This window comes from Castor canadensis, chromosome 14 (genome assembly GCF_047511655.1).
Source record: "Castor canadensis chromosome 14, mCasCan1.hap1v2, whole genome shotgun sequence".
Taxonomy (NCBI): Eukaryota; Metazoa; Chordata; class Mammalia; order Rodentia; family Castoridae; genus Castor; species Castor canadensis.
The window spans coordinates 71,469,477-71,493,334 of record NC_133399.1 but is presented as its reverse complement, the minus strand read 5'-3'; the positions used below and the strand labels follow the sequence as shown (position 1 = coordinate 71,493,334).

Genomic DNA, 23,858 nt, shown 5'->3' with positions numbered 1-23,858 from the left:
AAGGAGGAGGTGGAAGGTAGAGAGGTTCAAATCTAGAACAAAAGTCTGCACGGGGGAAGGCACAATTAGAGAAGTAAAAACTGATATGCTCCTTTGTTTCAGAAGGAATAAATTTGAATATTTGTTCATTCTGTAAAGATTTTACACACTTTTTTGAAACTTTCATCTTGAATTCTCCAGTCCAGCCAAAGAAAATTTTCTCTTAATATCTGGGTTAAAGAGTTGTACAGTACTGACTTATTTCTACGTGCAAATGGGAAGTGATAATCTCTCAGCAGGTCAATAGAGAAATGCTTATAAAAATATAAAGGATACCATGAAGACATAGGAGGGCATAAAAAAGAACAGAAAGAAAGAAAACATTACCAGAATAGATAAACATATTTGCTGCATCGAAAAGAAAAAAAGATTTCTCAAAGAGAAATTAAGAAAATGATCTAAAAAAAGTGATAAAGAAAATATTAATGGTCAGAAACTTGGTGTATTTGTATACTTTGACTTCATTATAATTTGGAAAACAAATTAAGTAGCAATAATTTATAATATGTCTACATTTATTCTACAAACAAAAATATATGATGGCACCTATATTGGGGGGCAAAAGGTAGGTACTGATACACAATGAGAGAACATACATTTGGAGGCTAAAATGACAATATTGGGGAAATAATGGAATGTGAGATCCCTTTGGCAAAATCCATTTCCAGGAATTTGTCCAATAGAAGTAAGCACTTGAATGAATATGTAAATCTATATAAATGGTGTTCACTGCAGCACTGTTTAAAAGCTTCAGTCTTTATCAATAAATATCTTAAATTTTGAAAAATTCAGGCAATGTAATTCCACTAAGTTATTGAAAATAAGCTAGTCTTTAAGTATTTAACAGGTAAATATCCTTAGTATATTTTTGAGTAAAAACTTACGCAACATTGAATTATTTTCTGCTTTGTTCACACACTCTCATGTGTTTGCAGGTGTGTACTCTCACCAGATATATTCATGCATTTGAATATGCATGCATTTGATAATATAAAACAATATAGAAGCCTCAAGTACAAAGGCAATAAAAATTCAAAGTAAATGTTCTTAATATGCTACTTTAAAGTTCTATTGAATATTAAAATCCTTAATTTTCATTATTATGGAGAATTGCAACATTAATCTTTGATTATTGCTGTACATCAATTTCATATTAAATTTATCAAATTCATAGAATTAAAATTCAATACCACTAAACATACTCTGAAGAAATTTCACCTCAGATAAATTACAATCCTGAAAGTTTTAAATTTAATTTTAATATTTTAACATCTGTATATTTGGGAATATATATATTAGCATACTTTAGATACATATTCAATGGATTTTCTTTTGTTTTGTCTGGGTATGTGTCAAAATTAAGCCATTTACTCAAAGAAAGAAATACTTCACAACCAAAGAATTATAATTTTAAGACAGTTTTCTAAATTCCATATTCATATTCTGTAATATTCCAGTACTGTTTTATGTTCTTTAAAAGCATGAACTTTCAAGACTTCATGAATTTGCACGTTTCATAATTATGTGCATAACAAAAGTTGTGGGTGCTGACTGTTTCACAGGAAATCAGTAAATTACAGGAGCATGTGCACAATGCGTCAGCAGAAATTCAGTCTATGAAAGAAGAACAAGCACACGTGGAGCAGGAAATAAAAAGAGAAGTGAAAGTATTGAATAACATCACCAATGACCTCAGACTGAAAGATTGGGAACATTCGCAGACATTGAGAAATATCACTTTAATTCAAGGTAAAATGTATCCTTCCTCTAGAAATTGGCATGTTAAAATGCACTTACACTAATATATACATATATCTGGTACTTGAAATTCTGTGGTTTAAAATAAATAGTTTTTGAGTGCTTCTTTACTAAAAAAATAGAAGAAAGACTCTTAAGACTAGATCAAGACTTGGTATGATAGCCAGTAGCCTCATGTCCTTTAAAGAGGGATAAACAATGTCTTTCAGCATCTGAATCTTTCATTGTTAGGAATATCCCATAGGTACTGAAGACCAATATAAATTTTCTTTAAATACAAAGCTCTCTGCATGACTATAAATTCAGTTTGTTAATTCCAGATCCTTTCTTGCTGCTTACCTAACTATATTGTTAATTAAAAGTTTTGAATTCTCCAAAATAATGAATTTGTCAATCGACAGTTCTTCACTTCCAGTTAATAAAACAAGAAGAATCTTACTAATGTTTAAATAAATATAAATTATATTTTATACCAGCTTCTAGCTATTTTTACATTTTGTATTTTTCCATATTTTACTTTGAATCTTCTGATACCCTTTGTTTTAGGTTTGTCTTTTGCAAAGAATGCTTACTTTTTAGCTTTTTATTTAATACAAGTTGACACTCTCTTTTCACTGCATCTATTTCTATCATCTTATTTTTGTACTGTTTTTCTTTTTCCAGTTCATGTTTCTTTTGCTTTCCTTTTTTGTCTGATTTTGGATTGCTTAAGATTTTTCTTTTAGTGAATTTTTCTCCACATCAAAGCTTCTAAAAAGTGTTTGGTGGGCTGATGGCATTGCTCAGGTTGTAGGGCACCTGCCTAGCAAGCATGAGGCCCTGAGTTCAAACCCCAGTGCCACCAAAAAAAAGAAAAAGAAAAAGAAGAAAGAAAAGGCACAGTGTATTCTTATTCTCTTGACTGCTGCTTTTGAAATTTATTCTAACATAGTCCAAGACTGACCAGCATTTTAATACACAGCCTTGAAATATACAAGGAACTGTAGTTCCTACACTTTGTGAATACAGTTCATTTTTATTTTATAGATTTTTTCAACCAAGAATTTAGTCAATATTATTATTCTAACTTTATCAAAACAATATTTACGCAGATTTGCTCATGAGATAACCAATGGTTGTGCCTAAATTTATCTCAGCCATTTATTCTGAAACCATTTTCCTTCTCCTTAAAGTGCATCTTTTCAAAGTTTTTTTAATGAAGTCTTTTGACTTTGTTTTCACCTTTTAGTTCTTTATCTTTTAAGTTGTCTTACTACATATACATTTGTTAAACCAAAAGGTTTTTTCCTTGTGCTTATTTCTGTGAGTACAGTTATCCTTTGGTATATGTAGGGAGTGATTATGGGATACCTATATCCATGGATACCAAAATCCATAGATTCCCAAGTCTCTTATACAAAGTTAAATATTATTTGCATGCAATTTTTTTACACATTGCCATGTATAGTTTGAAACACTTCTGGGTAACTTATGATACCTAATGCAATGTAAATGCTGTATAATAGTTGTTATACTGTATTGCTTAGAGGAGTAATGACAAGGAAGTCTGCGCATGTTCAGTACAGATGCAATCCCTTCCCCTCTTTTATGCTAGATAAAGCCAGGGCACTGGCATGCTAGGCAAGTGTTCCATCACTGAAGTACTGCCCAGCCACACTGCCCTGTTACTCCTTTTTATCAAGGGAGGTTAGTTGACTTCACAAATAAAGAAGCGGGAATATGGAAAGCCAACTATAAAATTTGGAGAAATTATTCCCCTGGCTTCTTCTTTTCTTTGTTGCTTTAAAAATGACTGCTACCAATCTACCTGTAGTTCTCTTTAATATCTGCAATATAACTTCTCCATATTTTGTTTGAGAATTTATCCATTTGACATTTGTTGTACTTCCTAGATTCATGAATTTAAAATTATCATCAATTTGGGAATATTTTCAGACTCACTGTTTTTGTTTGGTTGGTTTTGGCTTTTTGGTTTTTTTTTGTCATTATTTTTTTGGTACTGGGTATTGAACCCTTATGCACTGAATCACAGAGCTATACACCCAGCCCCTAGGTTCAGACTCTGAATAACACTTCATCAGGATTCTCTCTATCCTTTACTCTGTAAATAAAATTGAATTCATGGTGGATCTTCTCATTCTAATTTCCATATCCTTTAAGCTGTGTTTCATGATTTTTAATCCTTTTTATTAGAAATTAGAAGAATAGACATTAGGAACACCATGAGATTTCATTTTACATAGACTCGTAGGAAAATCAACAAGTTTGATAATCCAAGTGTTGACCAGAAAAGATTGTAAGAAATCCCTAAGGGCTACATAGTATAATTTGATTTTATTTGGTTTTGTTTTTGTTTTGTGCTGGAGATTGAACCCAGGACCTCATGCATGCTAAGTAAGTGTTCTGCTGACCTACATCTCCAGCCTCTAACTGTTCTTTTCTTTCTTTATGTTCATAATATTTTTATTAACATAAATTAATTTACAAAGGGGTCTCATTATGATATTTACCTACATGGATATCATGTGCTTTGATCAAATTCACCCCTTCTATTACTCTTTCTTAACCCATCTTCCTTCTCCTCTCTTTTCAATAGTTTTTAGTGAGCTTAATTATACTATTTTCATAGATATATGTAATGCACTTTGACCATATTCACTCTTCTCCATCTCCTTCACCTTTCTCCCTCCTTTCTCCTACGGGTTAACTTGCCCACAACAGTCACCCTTTTACAATCATGTCATATTATTATTAACTTTTTTTCAAATCTAGATTCTACATAAGAGCAAAACCATGCAATATATATCTTTCCGAATTTAGTGTATCTTCCTCAACACAATAATCTCCAGTTACATCCATTTTTCTACAAGACATAGAATTGCATTCTTCTTTATAGCTGAATAATCCCCCATTGTGTGTATATACCACATTTTCTTTACCATTCATCAGTTGGGATGATTCCGTAGCTTGGCTATTGTGAATAGTGTTCCAATAAGTATGAGCTTGCAGGTGTCTCTATTCTATGTTGGCATGCTTTCCTTCATTATATATACCCAGGAGAAGTATCGCATGGTAGCTCTCGTTTTAATTTTTAGAAGATCATTCCTCCATATTGATTTCCAGAGTGCTGCACTAATTTACATTCCACCAACAGTGTATAAGAGTTCCTTTCTCCCTTGCATCCTCACCAGCATTTATTGTTGTTTGGATTTTTTGATGAAGGCCATTCTGACTGGGGTGAGATCTAGGCAGGCACTCTTACCACTTAAGCCACATCACCAGCCCTCTCAGTTTCCTTTCAATCTGCATTTCTTTTATAGCTAAGAATGTTAAAGATTTCTACATTTATTCATCTATTTACTTGCCAATTGTACTTCTTTTGAGGACTGACAGTTCAATTAGTAAATTGCCCATGTATTTGTTCTTTTGGTGCTTAATGTTTTGACCTCTTTACATATTCTGAATATTAATCCTTTGTATGATAAATTGATGCAAAGATTTTTTCCCATTCTGTGACTTGTCTCTTCATTCTGGTTGTAGTTTTCTTTGTTGTACAGAAATCTTTTAATTTCATGCGATCCTATTTGCCAATTCTTGTTCTTATTTCAAGAGTAATTAGAATCCTATTCAGAAAGTTATTTCCTACGCCTATAACTTTGAGTGTTTTGTCTATGGTTTCCCATAGCAGTTTCAAAATTTCAGGTTTTATATTGACATCTTTGATCCATTTTGAATTGATTTGTGTACAAGGTCAAGTTTCAGTTTTCAGCAGGTCTCCAACCAGTTTTCCCAGAAACATTTCTTATAGAGGCTGTCTTTTTATCAATGTACACTTCTGCCAAAAATCAGATGACTATTGCCACATGTGATTATTACTCATTCTTCTGTTCTGTTGGTCCACAGGTCTCTTTTTTTTCCCAGTTGTCATTTTTTGTCATATTGTTTTTTATTATGGCTCTGTATTATAATTTGAAGTCAAGTGTTCTGATTCATCTAGCATTTCTCTTTTTATTAAGGATTGCTTTGACTATTCACAGTCTTTTATGTTTCCATATGAATTTTGGGATGTATTTTTCTATTTCTGTGAAGAGTGACAGTGGGATTTTGATGGAGATTGCATTGAATCTATAGATTGCTTTCAGTAGTATAGTCATTTTCACAATGTTAATTCTGCCAATCCATGAACAGTCTTTTTGTCTTCTAGTGACTTTTTCAAATTCTTCAATGTTTTATAGTTTTCAAAATACTAAACTTTAATCTTCTTGATTAAGTTCACTCTTTGGTTTTTAATTTTTTGAGGCAGTTATGAGTGGGATTACTTTTCTGATTTCTTTCTCAGCTTGTTTATTGTTGTTATATAGAAAAATACTGTTTTTTATCCTTCTACATGCCCAAAGTGTTTATCAGATCTAAGAGTTTTTTGGTTGAAACTTTAGAATCTTTTATGGATAGGCTGATATCATCTGCAAATAGGGATAATTTAAGATTTTCCTTTCCTATTCATATCCTTTTATTTCCCATATGCTATGGGTAAGAATTCAATAAAGGTATTTAGTAAGAGTGGAGAGAGCAGACACCTTTGTCTCACTCCTGACTTTAGAGAAAATTATTTCAGTTTTTCCTCATTTAGAATGATGTTGGCTATAGGTTTGTAATATATACCCTTTTTTATGTTGAGATATTTTCTTTCTTTTCCTAGTTTCTTCAGAGCTTTTATCATTAAGCAATGATGGATTTTGTCAAAGGTTTTATTCTGTATCTGTTAAGCTGGTCACATGATTTTTTATTTGTTTTGCTGTTTATGTGCTGCATTATGTTTATTGACTTCCATTTGAGGAACTATCCTCATGTGCCTGAAATGAAACCATCTTCATCATGGTACATGATATTTTTAATGCAGTTGAATTCAATTAGCAAGTATTTTATTGAGAATTTTTGTGTCTATGTTCACCAAAGAAATTGGTGTATAGTTTTCTTTTTCTTTTTCATTCTTTCTTTTTTGTTGTTGTGTCTTTATTCTGTTTTATTATCAAGATAATACTGGTATCATTGAATGAGTTTGGAAGCATTCCTTCCTTTTCCATTTTATAGAATAGTTTGAGAAGAAGTGATGTTAGTTCTCCTTTAAAGTACTGGTAGATTTCCAGCCCTGGGCTCATCTTTGCTAGGAGATTCTTTTTTACTGCTTCAATCTCTTTGCTCTTGTAGATATCTTTAAGTGGTTGTTATCTACTTAGCTAACATGAACCAAGAAATCTATGTCTAATTGTAAAGTTTCTTTGTTGAGTTTTTGTCTGGATGACTTACCTGTTGGTGAGAGCAAGATATTGAAGTCACACATTATTATTGTATTGGTGTATATCTGTGCTTTTACGTCAATATTGTTTAATGAAGCTGGGTGTACCAACCATTCATGCCTGTATGTTTTTAATTGTTATTGCCTTTTGGTGGATTGTTCCCTTTATCAATATAAAATGACCTTCTTCTCTTCTGATTAATTTTATTGGACATATGCTTTGTCAAATATGAGTATAGCTTCTCCTACTTGCTTCAGGGATTCATTTGCTTGGAAGATCATTTTACAACTTTTCACTTTATGCCTCCATTTGTCTCTGATTTTTATATGCATCAAATAGTTGGATCTTGTTTGTTAATCCATCTTACCTATCTGTGTCTTTTGATTAGAGAACTGAGACCATTAACTTCAAAGTTATTTTTGAAAGTTATGTAGTAATTCTTGTCATTGTGTTATCTCTGTAATGTTTGATTCTTTCTCAATCCTCATTTGCCTATCTACTAATGTAGTGATATTTATTGTTTCCCATATTTTCCTTGTTGCATTTATCTTCCTCTTCTGTGTATTGGATTATCTTAAATTTCCTCTGCAATGCTGACTTAGTGGTCAGGAATTCTTTTAGTTTTTGTTTATCATGGAATATTTGTATATCTCCTTTAACTATGAAGGATAGCTTGGCTGAGTACAGTAATCAAAGTTGGAAATTATTTTATTTTAGGTCTAGAAATACATCATTCCATGCCCTCCTTGCTTTTAGAGTTTTTGTTGAATAATCTGGTATTATTCTGCTGTTATTCTCATTGGTGCTTTTTCTCTTACAGTTTTCACTCTTCTTTTCTTAATTTGTATACATGTTATAATTATAATATGCCTTGGAGAGACTCTTGTCTGGTCTTATCTGTTGGTGCTCTAAAATCCTCTTGTACCTGGATGACTTTCTCAAGATTTGGTAATTTTTTCCTAGTATTTTATTGAATATATTTTCTGCAACTTTAACTTCCACCTCTTCTCCATCTTTTATGCCCATGTTTCATAGTTTTGGTGTTTTAATGGTGTTCCACAGGTCTTGCATGTTCCATTCATACTTTGTTATTTTTTTCTTTTTCTGAAGGTTTTAGTATATCTACCTTGTCTTCAGGACCTGATACTCTGTCTTCAGTTTGATCCAATCTACAGAAGAGGATTTTCAACTGAAGTTTTTATTTGACTTATTGAACTTTGCATTTCCAGAATTTCAATTTGATTTTATTCAGAATTTCTGTATCTTGATTGAATTCCTCTTTCATACCTTACATTGTCTTCTTTATTTCATTCAGCTGTTTATTTGTATTCTCTCTGAATTCTTTCATCAATTTATTTGAATTGAGGTGTTTATACAAGTCATCTTCAATTTTATTGGTCATTCTTATAACCATTCTTCTGCATTCTTCGTCTGGAGTTTCATATACTTAGTGTCTGTTACTGTACGTTGTTAGCTTTGGAGGAGTCAAGTTTCTTTGCTTTTTCATAATTCTTATGTTTCTGCATTGAGATTTACACATTCAAGGCCAAGCTCTTGGTTAAAAGTTTTAATTACCTGCAGTCTTTTGGTTAGTGTTTCAATATTCAGTCACGACTGTATATTGGCAGGGCTGAAGTGAACTTCTTGCCATTTGTCTTTAGGGTAGCTCAGTAGCAAGACGTTTGCCTGCATGCTCAGGGCATCAGGCCTGATCCCCAGCACCACTTAGAGGAAAAGTAACTGGAGATTTTGTAGTTACTAGGGTATGGGTTATTGCTACGTGTAGGCTGAGGACAAGGGCAGCTCTACAGTTCAGTGTGCTTTTACATATTATCCTTTTCCCCCTACCCTGTTTGTTCAGCATTATTAAGTATATTTCAATGCGTGTTGTTACTACACAGTGTCTAAAGCAATACAATGCAATTGGCTTAGTATATGCACAATACTAATGTGGGTTTGTGACATTGTGCTTCCCCTCACTCCCAAGGTTCTTGGCACCTAGAAAAGTGTAAGCCGTATGTAAATATTTAGCACATGTAAGTGGTTTAATTTGGGGCTATATTACCCTTAACAGTAGAGGTACAGTACTCAATAGCAGAGTACTCTTCCATTTAGGAAGGAGGTCAATCTTATCATTCTACCTTATTGCACAAAAAATAAAGGGCTTTGGATTTCTTTATATAATTGTCTTAGTAAATGACAAATCACTTAATACCATGTCAGTAATTGTAATTTTTTAAAGGTCCTCCTGGACCCCCAGGTGAAAAAGGAGACAGAGGTCCCATTGGAGCAAGTGGTCTGCCAGGCATTCCAGGCCAAAAAGGTATGGTAATATTAAATACTTAATCATATACTATGAATGTATGTAATGACATCCATGTATGTGTATAGAGGAGAATAGTTATTTGTTTCCTGTGGTTTATATGTGTATGTTTTGGAGGAGATAGTAAGCGTTCTACCAGGCTAATCATGCATGTATTTGTAATCATAGAATATGCTGAAGGTAAACATTGACCCTTGACTTTTGAAGAAAATTAGATGCTTTAGCCAGAGTCACAACATGGAGTTTCTTATGAGTCTAAGGGGAGTCATATCTATCATAGACAACAAACATCATACAGTGTGAAAGAGAATATGAAAATCATCTTCATATTGAACAAATTTGCATGATCTGCCTTTTAAGATACAAAACTTACATTCATATAAATCAGGGAGTATTGGAACGTATTTCTTATATATTCCTTGACTAGACTATATCTGCATAAACTCACAAAATCTGAAAGTAAATATTGGTTAGAACATAGATGACTTTTACTGCACTCTCTTTAATCTTGAAAGCAATGTTTTGAAAGAAGATGATAGAAGACATAAAAAAGGAGAGAGAACAAGAACTTTCTTTGCTCTTAAAAAAATGAAAATGAGAATAACAATAACAACTGTCCTGCCATACTGGACTACAAATTAAATGCCCCGAATGGTGTGTGATAGCATAGAATACATCACGTGGTTTAATTATAACTAGAATTGTCTGAGTTGTCAAAAAATATCTGAATACCTTGTATTTCATCTTATTTTTCTGTTTTTCTTCATATAAAATTTTCTTCTTTCTGATCAATTATTGATTAGCTAAATGTATTGACTTCATATCAGAAAAACAATTTTTAAAAATGAAAAGCATGAATTTGATACCTGCAAGATCTTTACATTATTATGCCTAAAAATAATATAGACATAGACATAGATACATAAAATTTATCTTAAAAAATTAAATATATTTAAATATTTTAAGACCATATGTGTGTGTGTGTGTGTGCGCACGTGTGTGTGTGTATGTAGAAAGTGAGAGAGTGAGTTTGGTATTGGTGTGCCTTTACATCTGCAAAAAATTTTATTCATAAAGATCCTTCTACTTGACTAGGGCTCAGCAGATCTTAATAATGGTGCATTGATGTCATAAGCAGGGAAGTAACCACCATTATAGAACTACTGTTCTACTCTAGAACCAGCTGCCAGAACTACTGTTGTCAGTACCTGTTTCTCCTCCATTGCAAATCATAATCGTCAAAGCTTTATAGCTCAACCACAGAAGTTCAGTCTGAGTTACAACTTGTTTCAGACAGCTTCCCTTTGAGAACTTCTTTGGCAGCTCTTTCTGAACTATGCATGTATGAGATACAAAGAGGGATTTTAAAGTTCTCAACTTCTTGTTAATGCCCTAAGTCAACACCATTGTAAAGCTTCTTTTCTCTACTTTCTTTCTGTTGGTCCTGCTTATTTACACAAATAGGTTTTATCCAGTTCCCTCATAAGAAAGAGTTAGGTAGTTACTTACTTAGGTAGGTAGGTAGGTAGTTGCTGGAGAGAAAAACTAACTCTTTCAGGTTATCAGATTGCCATATGGTTTGGTGCAAGGTAACAAAACTATTCAAACTACTCAGCAATTCTTCTAATGGATTCTTCCTATGTAATTTCTGTATTTTGTTTATTTGCTTGCTATATTGCCTAATTCTCTCAAAGTTAATACTGAATTCAGAAAGTAAAGAGTATATGGTGGGCAGTCACACAAAGAGTTCTACTTTCTGATTTGAACAAGTTCCTAAGTCCCTACAAATACATTCATTTGAGCCCATTAAACTCAGCTTCATAAAATCAAACACCTGAACCCAAAACCATGTCATAAACAGCCAAGAAAATTAAGCAGTTACCCTAATGGTCTTACATCATCAATACAGTAAATATATTACAATTATTGCTCATGTGCTAAAGTAGATATTATGCTAAAATATGCTTTTGCTAAAAAGAATAAAATGGAAATTCTTTTTAGAGTATTATTTCCTTGGAAGAATGCAAGGGATTTGATCTATCCCCTTTCACTCAAAATCATGTACTGAGCACTTTTCCAGTGTCTTTTGTTCTGCAACACCATTGGATAATGAAGAAAGCAGATAGGAAGTATCTGCCTTCACAGAACTTACAGATAAGTAGATGTGATAAGTAATTTCATAAGAGAGATGAATGTCATGACAAGGATACTTGATCTTATCTTAAATCCTATTGGAGGCCAATTATGGGTCAATTTTTCTCATGATAAAAATGGTTCAGGAAAGGGCCACTTGCATAGTTTCTGAAGGAATCTTTTTGTAGGTCATCTAATGGACTCAGTGAGATAAATAACAAGGTAATCCAACCTTGAAAGAGAGGTGGAGTGCCTCCAAAAGATGTGTTGAGAGAGAATAGAAGGCTCTCCTGGTTGCAAAATTTTCATTTCCAACCAATGCTGTGTACTTTTCTTATACCGTAAGAATTATGCCTCTGGAAAAAAATAAAGCTCAGCTTGACTGTGGGTATTAGAAGACAGGAACCATACTTTATTAGTCTTTATGTTGATATATTTCTTTGCCTGCTCTTCCACCCCTCTACTCAGCTGCAGGCGCTCTGTGCCTGACTATTGAAAGTGACAGGTAAAAAAATATATAGTTCCAATGAATCAAAAAACCATCAGTAATAACTATGTACATATTATTAAATTAAACTAAATTTATCAGCCTTCATGAAAGGCTGTTGAAAATAATGATTGTATTATGAGGAGAGAAGGAGGAGGAACAATAATGCTGTGTTTATTACATGCCAGGAACTTTTCTAAGTGTTTTACATTTATTAGCTCACTTAATTATTAAATCAAACTGGTGATGTATGAATGAATAAATAATACACCTGTTTTATGATTGCACAGGAAGGTTAAATGACTTTCTCAAGGTTAATCCTCACCTTGTCAGTATCAGAGATAGTATTTAAACCCAGCTGGGCCTAATTTCAGAGGCCATTCTCTTAACCAGCCTGCTAGACCTCAGAAAGAAGCCTGACCAGAGATTGGGAACCTAAGATATGTGAACAATTATCAGACCAGCCTCATGCAAATGGTTTAATCTCTCTGCTTTCTGGTCCTGCTGCTGACAAGTGCAGATTTAGTTCTTTGAGAATGCCAGCATTCCATTGCTGAAGGTCTATGTCTTTGTACTCACATTGCCCGTGAATCTGAAGTTGGTGCCAAGCTCTTCATTCTTGCCATGAACTATTGTACAAAATTAACCAGTTTTCCCCTGAAAGATTCAGAGAATCTTGTGTCTTAGAATAAAATCCAACAGTGGTGCTACATTTAGGGGACACGTGTCAAGTATCATTAAGCAAACAAGTCACATAATTCTATAGATCAGATAGAATCTGCTTTAACTTTTCCCACAATAGTCTAATGATTTACAGATTTCTATGAACGTATCCCAGGTGATTCCTTTGTGGATTTATTTGTTCATCTGTGGAAACCATACCATAATTCATAAGCAGCTGCATTCTGAATGTCACTGCAATGTTATCAACAAGCCATCATCAGCATGTTCCACTCTTCTAAAGCAGATAACAAAGTATCTATTACATCCCCCAGGTTTTCCACAGTTACATAATCTTCAAAATTACCTTCTTAGTATACTTGTTACTTTTCTCACCATCTGTCTCTCTACTATGTCTTCACATCGAAAGATGTGTTTAGACAAGAATGCTATAAATTCTAGGAATAAACAGTCTGGCACAAATATATGCTCAATAGATATTTGTTGAACTAAGAGAGAAAATAGAAATGAGAGTTACTTGTGAGTGGCACTCTATGAGAGTGGGAAAATGTCAAAATTGCTAAAAAACAAAAGAACTTAGTGCTTTTATTTGTAAATTTGAGTGACAGATTTTGTGTTAGTGAACCTTTCGTCACTGTGAAAACCTAAGAAAAACAACTTGAGGAGCAAAGATTCCCTTTGTCTCAAGGTTTCAGAGACAAAGTCACTGGCTCTGTGGTCACTTGGCTTTGTGGTTTCTGGGATGTGATGAGGCACAGCACCATGACAGGGAGTATATGGTAAAGCAAAACTGCTCCATTTCATGGCTTTGGAAAGCAGAGAGTGGGGGAGAGGAAGGGTCTGAGGACAAGATCCCGACTTGAAACATAAACCCTACTTCCTCTAAGTAGGCACTTCCTCCTAATAGACCTTTCAGCTATGACATCATCCATGAATAAATCCAATGATCTGGTTAGCATCTCATGATCCAGTCACCTCATAATAGCACTACCAGCTGGAGACCAAGCCTTCAACGTGTAAGGTATTTGGAGGACACCCCTTATCTAAAGCATAACATTTCTCCATAACTCTTAAGTGCAGAGGTCTGACTGTATAATGAAGGAATTATCAGCTTATCTTGAGAACAGATATTAGGCCATATTAGACTGTATGCTGAAAAATCCAGGCAATATATATACAAAGTATATAGTACATTTGGTATAGTACTATATACTATAAGTATATGTATACATACAATGTGGTATATATACAAAGCAATATATATTGAGTAATTAAATTGAGTTAAAATGTAATGTCCTGACTTTAATATTTCTAAGTATAATTTATCACATTATTTATCATTTTTTTAGGTACATGCTTGATTTCTGTTGGAATCAAAGTTTTATACTGGTTTTGGGTAACATTTCTTAACTATTTATAGTAATATGCTTCTTAAACTGAAAATTTCTAAGAGGAAACATATCAGTTTTAGGTATCTATATGAAATCTCAATAAAATATTTTTAATGATTCAAATAATGCATACATTCTGCCTCCTGGATCTTATACACCAAAGGCAATATTCCAAAGGCTGACACTGGAGAAAGAAGCATAATCAGTTTTTCAATGTGCCTCCTCTGACATAAAATTGGATTAATGGGATCACTGTGAACTGATAATGGCACTTAAAACAAGGAAAAATAAGGCATTTAAACCATTTGATGTTAGTTTGTCTCAAATTGCTGAACTCCAGAATGAAATATTTTATTCCATAAGAATATAACATTTGCTTTTATGTGTAGCTTTTTGGGGTCACTATAGAGATATGAGGTAAAGAAATGGTCATTTTCAGTTTAAATTTAAGTATATAAAATCCTGGATTTGTATATAGAGATTACATATACCCATAAATAATCTGTGGAGAGAGAAGGAGAGAGTTATAGTATTGACATTATTTAGGATTATGGGGGAATATGCAAAAATAGATCCATGAAACAGAAAGTTTATTCAAGAACTAGGACCACATTTTTAAAACAAATACTCTGTGATATTTTTCATGTTTGTGTCATGCTTTTACTAAGGTAAATTTTAAAAATTCAATTTTCAGCAAGTTATGTTCTCAGCTATAAGCAAAATCTGCCATTTGATGTTTCCTGATGGATTACACAGCCTCTGGTTAAAACTCTAATACATTTTTCCTCATGTGCTTTTATTTCTACTACATTTTATTTATTGAATATCTACAATGCACTAATGCTTACATTTATTATTCATATTATCTTTTAGTGGAACACATGAAATTTTAGGAAAGATAATATCCTCCATTTGGAGATTTATTTAATTCACATTAATTCATCACATCCTCAAATTGGTGTGAAAATGAATTGTTATACAGTTTTGTTTTCCTTATTACCATATAGGTTCTCCAGGTCTTAAAGGCGATCGTGGAGCACCTGGCTTTCCTGGACGTACAGGATACTCAGGACCACCAGGAAAGATGGGGAGAACAGGTATTACACTGTGTATTTTGTTACAGAATATACAAATAACACCATATGACAAACAGTGTTTTGTTCAAATCTTGGATAAAAAAATTGCCTATCATAATATTAATAGTAGGATTCTCAAAAGGTTTATTTTGTGATCTGAAACATTTTGAAACTGAGTTCTGTCACCTGAGGAAAGTTTCTAGACCCTAAAGGAAAATCATTTACAAAAACATGTAGGATTTATATACTTTACACAATCATAAGTCACCATGAATAATGGTATCTATCTTAGAACAAATAGAGTGGAAAGACTGGAAAAGAAAAACAAACAAGCAAAGTATAAATAACCCTTTAACCACAACTGGTCAAACCTTGCCAAGTTACAGTTGGAAAATACTGATAACCTTGAATCCTATCTTAGGCAAAATAAACTGCTATTACTTATTGGTGCTTAATAATCAACATTGGTCAGTATATTAACATATGTATACATTATGATAATATTTCCATTGATCATTCTAATAGTCAAAAATTAGATTGAATATTTTCCACAGCAATTTTAAAAGACAGAAATTCCCTAATTTCAAAGTAAATGATTACCAAGAGAATAGTATCCATATTATTGAGGTAATTTATAATCAATTTTATTTTTAGAGCAGTTTTAGATTGATAGAAAAATTGCACAGAAGGTGGAGAGTTCCCATGTACCACTCACCTGACACAGTTTCCTCTATTATTAACATCTTGCATTAGTGTAAAGCAATGAAAACAAATAATGATACATTATTATTCATGAAAACCCATTATTTACATTTGGGATTATTCTTTTGTTCTATGTTATATGGGCCTTGGCAATTACACATGTCATGTATCTATCATTGCAGTATAATACAGAATAATTTCACTTCCCTAAAGATCCCCTATGCTCCACTACCCCCACTCCCCAAAGCCCAAGGCAAACATGAATCATTTCACTCTTTCCAGAATTTCACATTGAATGACTGTATGGAATCACACAGTATTTTGTATCTTTGCACCAATTTCTTTCACCTAGAAATAAGTATTTAGGGTTTCTCTGTATCTTTTCATGGATTGATTGTTTATTTCTCTATATTATTCAATGATATTCCATTCTATGAATTTACTATAATTTATCTATTTACTTATTGAAGAACATCTTGGTTGCTTCCAAATTTTGACAATTACTAATAAAGATGCAATTAGCCTCCATGAGCATGTTTGTTTATGTAGACAAGAGTTTACCTAGTCCAAAAATGGTGGGGCAGGCTTATAATCCCAGCACTTGAGAGACTGTGACAAGAGGATTAACAGTAGCAGGCTAACCTGGGTGAGACCCTATCTCTAAAAAAAAACCAGAAAAAGAGTTTACCTAGGAGTGATTGGTAGATCACATGATAAACATACATTCAGCTTTGTAGGACACTGTTACCTTACTAAGTGACTCTTTTGCATTCCAACTAGCAATATATGCAGATTTCCTGGGCATCACATGCTTGCTGGCATTTGGCGTTGTCAGTGTTTTCGATTTTAGCAGTTGTAGTAAATATGTTGCATTATTGCTGATAATATCAGTGTATGTGAACTATATTGATGCCAATTAGCTTGGAGAAAAATCTGCTAGCCACCAATAAGCAACCTGTAATTAGTTTCCACTAGAGACTTGATTACCTGAAATGAGTGGTATATTTCTGAACCAACCACTTCTAAAGCACCTAGCTTTAATCAGGCACTTAGCAATATGGGAAGCATTTATTTAATTTGCCTGAAATTATCTATGTCACTCAGGGATTTCTCACTTTCCTACATAGGCAATTTGAGTTCAATAGACAAATATATTTAAAACTGTAAATTTGATACAATTGTAAAGACACTTATAAATCTCAAAACAGTTAAAACAATTCTGTGAAGTAAGGAAAAACATTTTATCTGTACTCTAAGTTTAATATAAAAATTGTGTAGTAGTTTATGATGTATTCCAAATAGTAATGGTCATTTAGTATCCCTGGCAAAAGCAAAGTAAGATTTTTGTTTTAGGCATTCAACTAACATGAAATGTTAAGGAAGTGAACACTGAGACATGGTTATTTCTATTCTCCAGGATCCAAGATGCTACTGTGTGAAAGACTTTAAAGTTTTATGCACAGTGTCTGTCTTTCCTAATTGTGAAATTAATGCTGAAATATGAAGTTAGCTGAGTATTATCTTCTCTGTAAGGAATTAGAACTGATCAGTTTCACCTTCTTTTAAACTCCTCAGATTATCACTATTTTAATTTCTTAGACTTTTCCTTTTGAACAATCTGAAAATCTGGCCCTATACTCCATAAAAAAGCATACCATTAAAAAAATAAAGCAAGTTTTGGGTACTTTGAGATAATAATAGTTTTTTACCAACTTAATAGTACCTGAATTGACTCAATCATAATTCATAAGTGAATTTAATGATATAAAATATAACCATATTGTACAAAGCTAGTTGAGAATTTGAAATTCTCTTTATAGTACTCTGATAAGAAATGTTTGGCACTTAATTAAATCTTCAAATTAAAAACTTAATTTTGATCAATTTATACTTTTTAAATGCTTCAGTTCTCATGCTACTCACTATGCTACATTTTTAAATGTTTGATAGAGGCCAGAAATCTTCTGTAAGATGTACATATAGACAAATATTTAAAACAAAGCCCAGAAGAAGACAAAATAAGCTATAGAAACCCAAAATAAATTAATATTAATTTTTAAAAATAAAATTTAAAATGATCATGCAAAAAAAGCGAAGTGATACGAAAAATTCCTTATCTTTCACTTACTGATACTATAGTCACAGACATCAGTGTCTAGTGAAGCTATGGCAGATGAAAAACAGAAATAATGCAAAAAAGTAGCTGCCATCTCTTATGGACAAGTGCCTTATGAACATTGTTAATTTTCTAAGCAACTCTACAGTGGAAGGTACTTTTCTTCATTTTGTAGAAGAGTAAACTTTAGCTCAAAAATGTTTAAACTTTACTCAGTCACATGCCTAGTAAGTGGAAGAGAAGAATCATTCAAGACAAAAGCTTTAAACTCATTAGCATAATTCCAAAGGCTGTCATTTATAAACTGCATACTCTCATGTAGTTTGGATGGAAAGACAGAGATGCTTGATTTTGTAGGCAAAATCAAAAACATGAGCAATGAATTTGACTTTGAAAGATCACTAAAATCACACCTACATTTGTGCTAAGAAGATAATTATTTGCAAGATAAATATCTGATGCCTGTTAGAGGATGAAGTAATAATCAAGAGTGGCACCACTCCCACAGATGAAATTGACAGTATTAAAATTGCTTGTTGGGGCTGGGTGTGGTGATGCAGGCCTATAATCCCATTACTTAGGAGGCTGAGTCAGGAGGATCATTAGATCAAAGCCAGCTTGTGCAACATAGCAAGATCCTTTTTCAAAAAACCAAACAAAATAAAATTTCTTGCTGGTGCTAAAGAAGTATCTCCTGGGTACTTCCTTTAAAAAACTAAACTATGGCTGAAGTAGCAATCCTTAGCAAGAGAGAGGTCCAGCAATACTTCCACATTTATTTAGCCCTGATCCTCATATAGGATATTTGTACCACATGCATCTGAAAATAGAAGAGACGTTTAAAGCCCAAAGAGACCAGCCTAGAGGTTTGAATTCTCCATGAATCTTTTTATCATCTTCAAGGAATGAGGTCATAGGAATCACAACAATCCCAGAAATTCATTCACAGCCCAGTCTTTGAGATGCCTTGCCCTAAAGGAATGTACAATGAAACAGATAAATTACAAATTGTAATCAGAATAAAAGAACAGGTTTAGATGAAATGGAAAAGTATTGACCTTCCTGAGGTGGGAGGAAATCAGTCAGAGGAAGAGGAAAAAGTGGGACAAATAAGCACAAAACAAACTACTTACCCTTCGGCTTTGCCTGTTGTATGTTAATGGGACATTATAATGCCCTTGTAAATAATTTGAGAAAGTATAATATCACATTCATAATCGTGTTTTGATTGTGATAACCATCATTATTAATGTGAACATTACTACTGCATTTCAATAACTGAAGGTTTCCATAGATTGATATTTTGTGAAGTCTTAGCTCCATTTAAAGCAAGGTTGTAGGTATATATGCATATACAAAGCCGTGGGTTCAATCTCTAGAAGAGAGAGGGAGAGAAAGACAGAGACATACAGAGGGCTAGAAGAAGAGAGAGAAGGAAGGGAAGGAGAAAGGAAAAATGGGAGGAAAGGGATGGAGAGAAAGGGGAAGAAGGAAGGAAGGGAAAGAAGGAAGGATTGTGAATTGCATTGACATCATTTTTGCTGGGTTTTCAAGGTGCTCCTGGACAAAAAGGCCAAAAGGGAGAAAGGGGGAGTGGAAGCACATTAGGTAAGTTTGTAGTTTCTAGTCTCCTTTGTGCATTTTTGTAATAAATAAGATTGTGATATTAGTGGTTTGAACCTGAGAAAAATGTCAAGAAATTCCATATTGATCCATAGAGAGTGTGTGGAAGCCGGCCAGTTTTCTACAAATGAAACATGCTAATTGTAGTAAAACAAATAGACTAAATTATACAACTCTTTCAATCTCACTGCTCATTTGTATTCTGTTTTCTGTGATGAGTACTATTTTCTAAAAGTTCCACACAGAAAATTCTTCAATTTTCAAGTCAATTTCTATCCACCAAAGGAAAATCAAGTTTATGAATGAAAACAGTTATAGCCTACTTACTTACTAAGTGAGCTAACCAAAACCTAATACATAGGAATTTGGACAACCTAAGAACCTTGACAGATCAACTCTCTGATGGCCAGGATGTTTTTGGGTTTTTTTTGTTTTGTTTTGTTTTATTTTACTAAAAACTTGAAATGGTCCTATTTTATATCTTAGACTTTCAAACCTGCAACAGAATAGATTTCACAATAGGGACCTTTGCCCATGGAATGCAGACCTCATGCTGTAATGTAGAGTCTATACATTGGACCTTAAAATAAAATATGACAAAGCATCATCAATTTGCCATGCAATAGTTAATCTTCATGTGCCCAGACCAAGCATTAGTGTCCATTTTTTTAAAGATGGTCCCGCTTGCCTGCTGTTTACTTTTTTTTTATTTTTGTAATGAAACTGAGGTTTTATTATTTTTGTAATGAAACTGGGGTTTGAACTCAGGGCTTTGTGCTTGCAAAGCAGGGGCTTACCACTTGAGCCACATTTACAGTCCTGCTGCATACTTTTTATTTCCTTTATTCTTTTCCTTTCACTCCACTTAATTTCAGTTGAGTTCCTCACATCTCACCTTAGTTTTACTTGTATCTTTATCTATCTCTACCTTTACTCTTTATCTTTTTTCTTTATCTCCTTTCCCTGAAGCTTTCTCTGAGCTTCTAAACATTGACTGTAGTTGAGTCTGGCAAGTAAAGAATTTATTTTTTTTTTTAGTTTGAAAACTGAACAGCCACATACTTTCAATTACCTGAGGTTATCATATGCTTGGAACATTTTTTCAGCTATGTTTAGAAATGTCAGTTATGGATTTTTCATGGCTATTTTGGAGTTTATGTGCATCCTTTCTCTGAGAAAGTAGTAAGAGCTATTTATGGGTATATGTGTATGTAGCCTCTGGATTCTTCTCCATGCCTACTTCAAAAAGAGTATATAAACCAACTCCATGTTTCCATCAGTGAGAAAGACACATATACATGCACATCTAACATAATAGCCTCTGCATTTCAGGTTAGGTTAGCATGTCACTCACCTGTCCCTGTCATTACATATTGTCTACCTCTTTTCTGTCAGTGACTACCCATTATTTCAACATACAGCTATACTGTAATTATCATTATACAACCATTCAGTCCCATAGTCTTGAACACTTAGTTTTTTTTGTTTGCTTTGGTTTGGCTTTAATAAACAATGCTATATAAAACACTCTCATACATGATCATATGAGAATATTTCTCAGTAGAGTAGAATCAATGGCTCACAGGTAATATGCATTTTATAATTGAATGATTCTTGCAAATGGCTCCAAAAAGGCTGAAGTGACTGATTCACCATCTTTAATTCTGGTATGTAAAAAGTTATTTAATCATTTTAATATATATTTTATGATTTGGATATGAATTTAATATAATAAAAATAAAGTTGATTTCCTCTTTTATGTAGACAGATTATGACAAATTCTTTGATGTGCCAAAATCTCAATTTTAAGTTGTAATCATTGATTTAAAAAATATAATACCAGTATTTCTTAGCTTTCTTTCACTAAAAATAATTATTTTACTAGGAGTAAAACTGGAAAAAATAAGTCCTGTTTGAGGACTAGTACAACTTCCCATTCCTATTAGGGTAAGGCACTTTTAAGATCAAGTGGGTTGGGCAGGACATCCAGTGCTACCATCTCATTAAAAAGCCTTTCACCTCTGGACAGGTCATCAATAGAACTGACTTCCAAGATCCCTTTTCGACTCCTTCAAATGACCTTGGTTCCTGTGGCTTCTACATGGCTTCCTCTCCTGATCCTTGGTGCTGTTTGGGTCTCTGCTATTATGTTCATACCATTCCCCACTCCCCCTACCCTCACCTCTATCCTCTAGTACCCTAGGCCCCTTGTGCTGACTGGTGGGATGCTACAGTCCATACTCAGGTTCCAGGGCAGCTGCCCACTGCTGTCCATTCACCAACCTGGCTGAATCTATTTCAACCCATTGGGTTCTAGGAGAAATTTCATGTATACTGATTATATATGTATTTTTAAAATTATTTTGAACAGGGATAGGGATGACACAGAAAATCCATCCATCCATTCATTCATTCATTTAGCATATATTCACTATGTACCTCCTGGAGTTAGACATAACAGTGAGTAAGATAGATATTGTCTCTGTCCTGACAGAGACAACTGTTCCTGAGAGAAACACACAAATAAACAGGCATTTATAGCATATAGAACTATACTGGAGAACAGGGCTGTATAGGTGTTCAAGGCAATATTTTTTAATTCCTTCAAATACCAAAATTAGATTTATTTTGATTTTCTTTGCTTACCTCCCTGTTATCTTAGATAACTTACTCAACACATTTGAACCAAACCCAAAATGTGTTTTCTTAAATTACTTGTTCATTTCAAACAGAAACACCTTTATCATGAAAAAATTGTGCTGATAATGTTTTATTCCAGAAAAACACTTTGCATTTTATGTTTTAAATTGAGATCCTAGAGAAGAAGAAATATTCCAGTGAAATTGAAAATATTTTGCATAGGTAAAGAAAGGGAAGGAAATTTTTTAAAAATTGGGAAAAGTAAGAAAAGGCAGACCAAAAAAAAAATGGATTAGGAAAGATACGGGATTCCAAGTTATTTTTAAGTGCTTCCCTCTGGATTAACACTACATATTCACAAGTCTCCTTTCCTTTAAGTTTTAACACATAGTCCCAAGGTTCCCAGCATCAAATGCTAGCAAAATTCTAAGTTGTACTTCTCCATATTCATCCCCTACCCTGCCAAAAGGTTGTGTCAACACCTACCTCACAGGGTTGTTGTGAGGACCAGATGAGATGGTTTGTGTGTATGACGATGGTCTGTAAAATCATAAACTGCTTTAAAGTCATAAGGTGTGTTTCACAGTGGTCTCTCTGAACTGAAACTTCTGTTTCTTACTGACAAAATGCAGACATTTTAAATCTACCAAAAGAATAGGAGAGAAAGCAGAATGAAAATGCAAGGAGCCAAATAAGTACCAGGGAGGAAAAAAAAGAGGCTAGAGAATAAGATTTTTATGTTAGAAAGAGCAACACAAGTGTGACCAGATCACAAATCAATGAATAACTTAACAGATTGCAAATAAAAGACCAAAAGCTGTCTTCAGAGGTGAAAACAAAATGTCAGACTAATTAAACAAGAACCTGGGTTCTGCAGAACAATGCCTAAGCCCAAGACACTTCTATTGAGGTAGTTCCAAGAAAGGTTGTTACAGAATAGGTTTGTCTATGGCACTTAGCTCTATGCCTGCATGACACTACAATTCCCAGAGGAAAAAAGGAAGGAATAACCAGTGGTCCAAGTAGTCCTCAGCATTAGAAATCTAGCAACATTGAACAGATAGTTAGTGCAAACATCTAGAGGTAAATTGCATCTTTGTCCATGGTTGTATTTGTTGTAACTTCCTATCCCACTCTGCACTGAAGGTGGAGTATATAGAGTAGACTCTTGTACCAGCAGGCCTCCCCTTGGTGTGGACCACACCAAGGGTGTGGCCCTGATCCCAGAGGTCCTAAAAAATAATTCCAAGGGATTCGGTTCTCAAGTCATCTCACATTCCAAATGGAAGATAGATTGTTAAGTGTGAAATACTAAACTGAGCTTTCTGAATTATGGCAGAAAGACTTTGCTTCTCTGTTTACATAAAAATAGATGCCAAATACCCAGTTAGAATGCATAAATTATACCAACTTTAATAATGTATAATGAAAAGAAATCTGCTTCAAATTCTGATGCTAGTCACAATGAATTTTTGCTATGTTCTTTTTCTAAATGGGAATCATATGTGCTTTAGTTAAGAAAAAGAATTCCTACCCTACAATTAAATACTTTGTGAGGATCTGTCTTAAATAGTCCCATTATTTATATGTGG

At 33.5% G+C, this 23,858-nt stretch overlaps 1 protein-coding gene and 1 long non-coding RNA gene across 22 annotated transcripts in view; one reads left to right on the top strand and one right to left on the bottom strand.

Moving 5' to 3' along the window:
• LOC141416890 (uncharacterized) overlaps positions 1–23,858 on the bottom strand; it is a 609,433-nt gene that overhangs the window by 423,801 nt on the left and 161,774 nt on the right. The window lies entirely within an intron of this gene.
• Positions 1–23,858, top strand: part of Msr1 (macrophage scavenger receptor 1) — a 77,119-nt gene that overhangs the window by 22,404 nt on the left and 30,857 nt on the right. The window contains exons 5-10 of one of the 3 annotated variants that reach the window (XM_074054734.1): positions 1,602–1,788; positions 9,337–9,417; positions 15,117–15,206; positions 19,558–19,611; positions 21,512–21,573; positions 21,656–22,838. In XM_074054734.1, coding sequence (XP_073910835.1) covers positions 1,602–1,788; positions 9,337–9,417; positions 15,117–15,206; positions 19,558–19,611; positions 21,512–21,543 — 444 coding nt within the window. In that variant the 3' untranslated portion in view covers positions 21,544–21,573; positions 21,656–22,838. Of the gene's footprint in view, positions 1–1,601; positions 1,789–9,336; positions 9,418–15,116; positions 15,207–19,557; positions 19,612–21,511; positions 21,574–21,655; positions 22,839–23,858 lie in introns of those variants that run through there. The other 2 variants (XM_020167487.2, XM_020167486.2) reach the window with 2 other exon arrangements.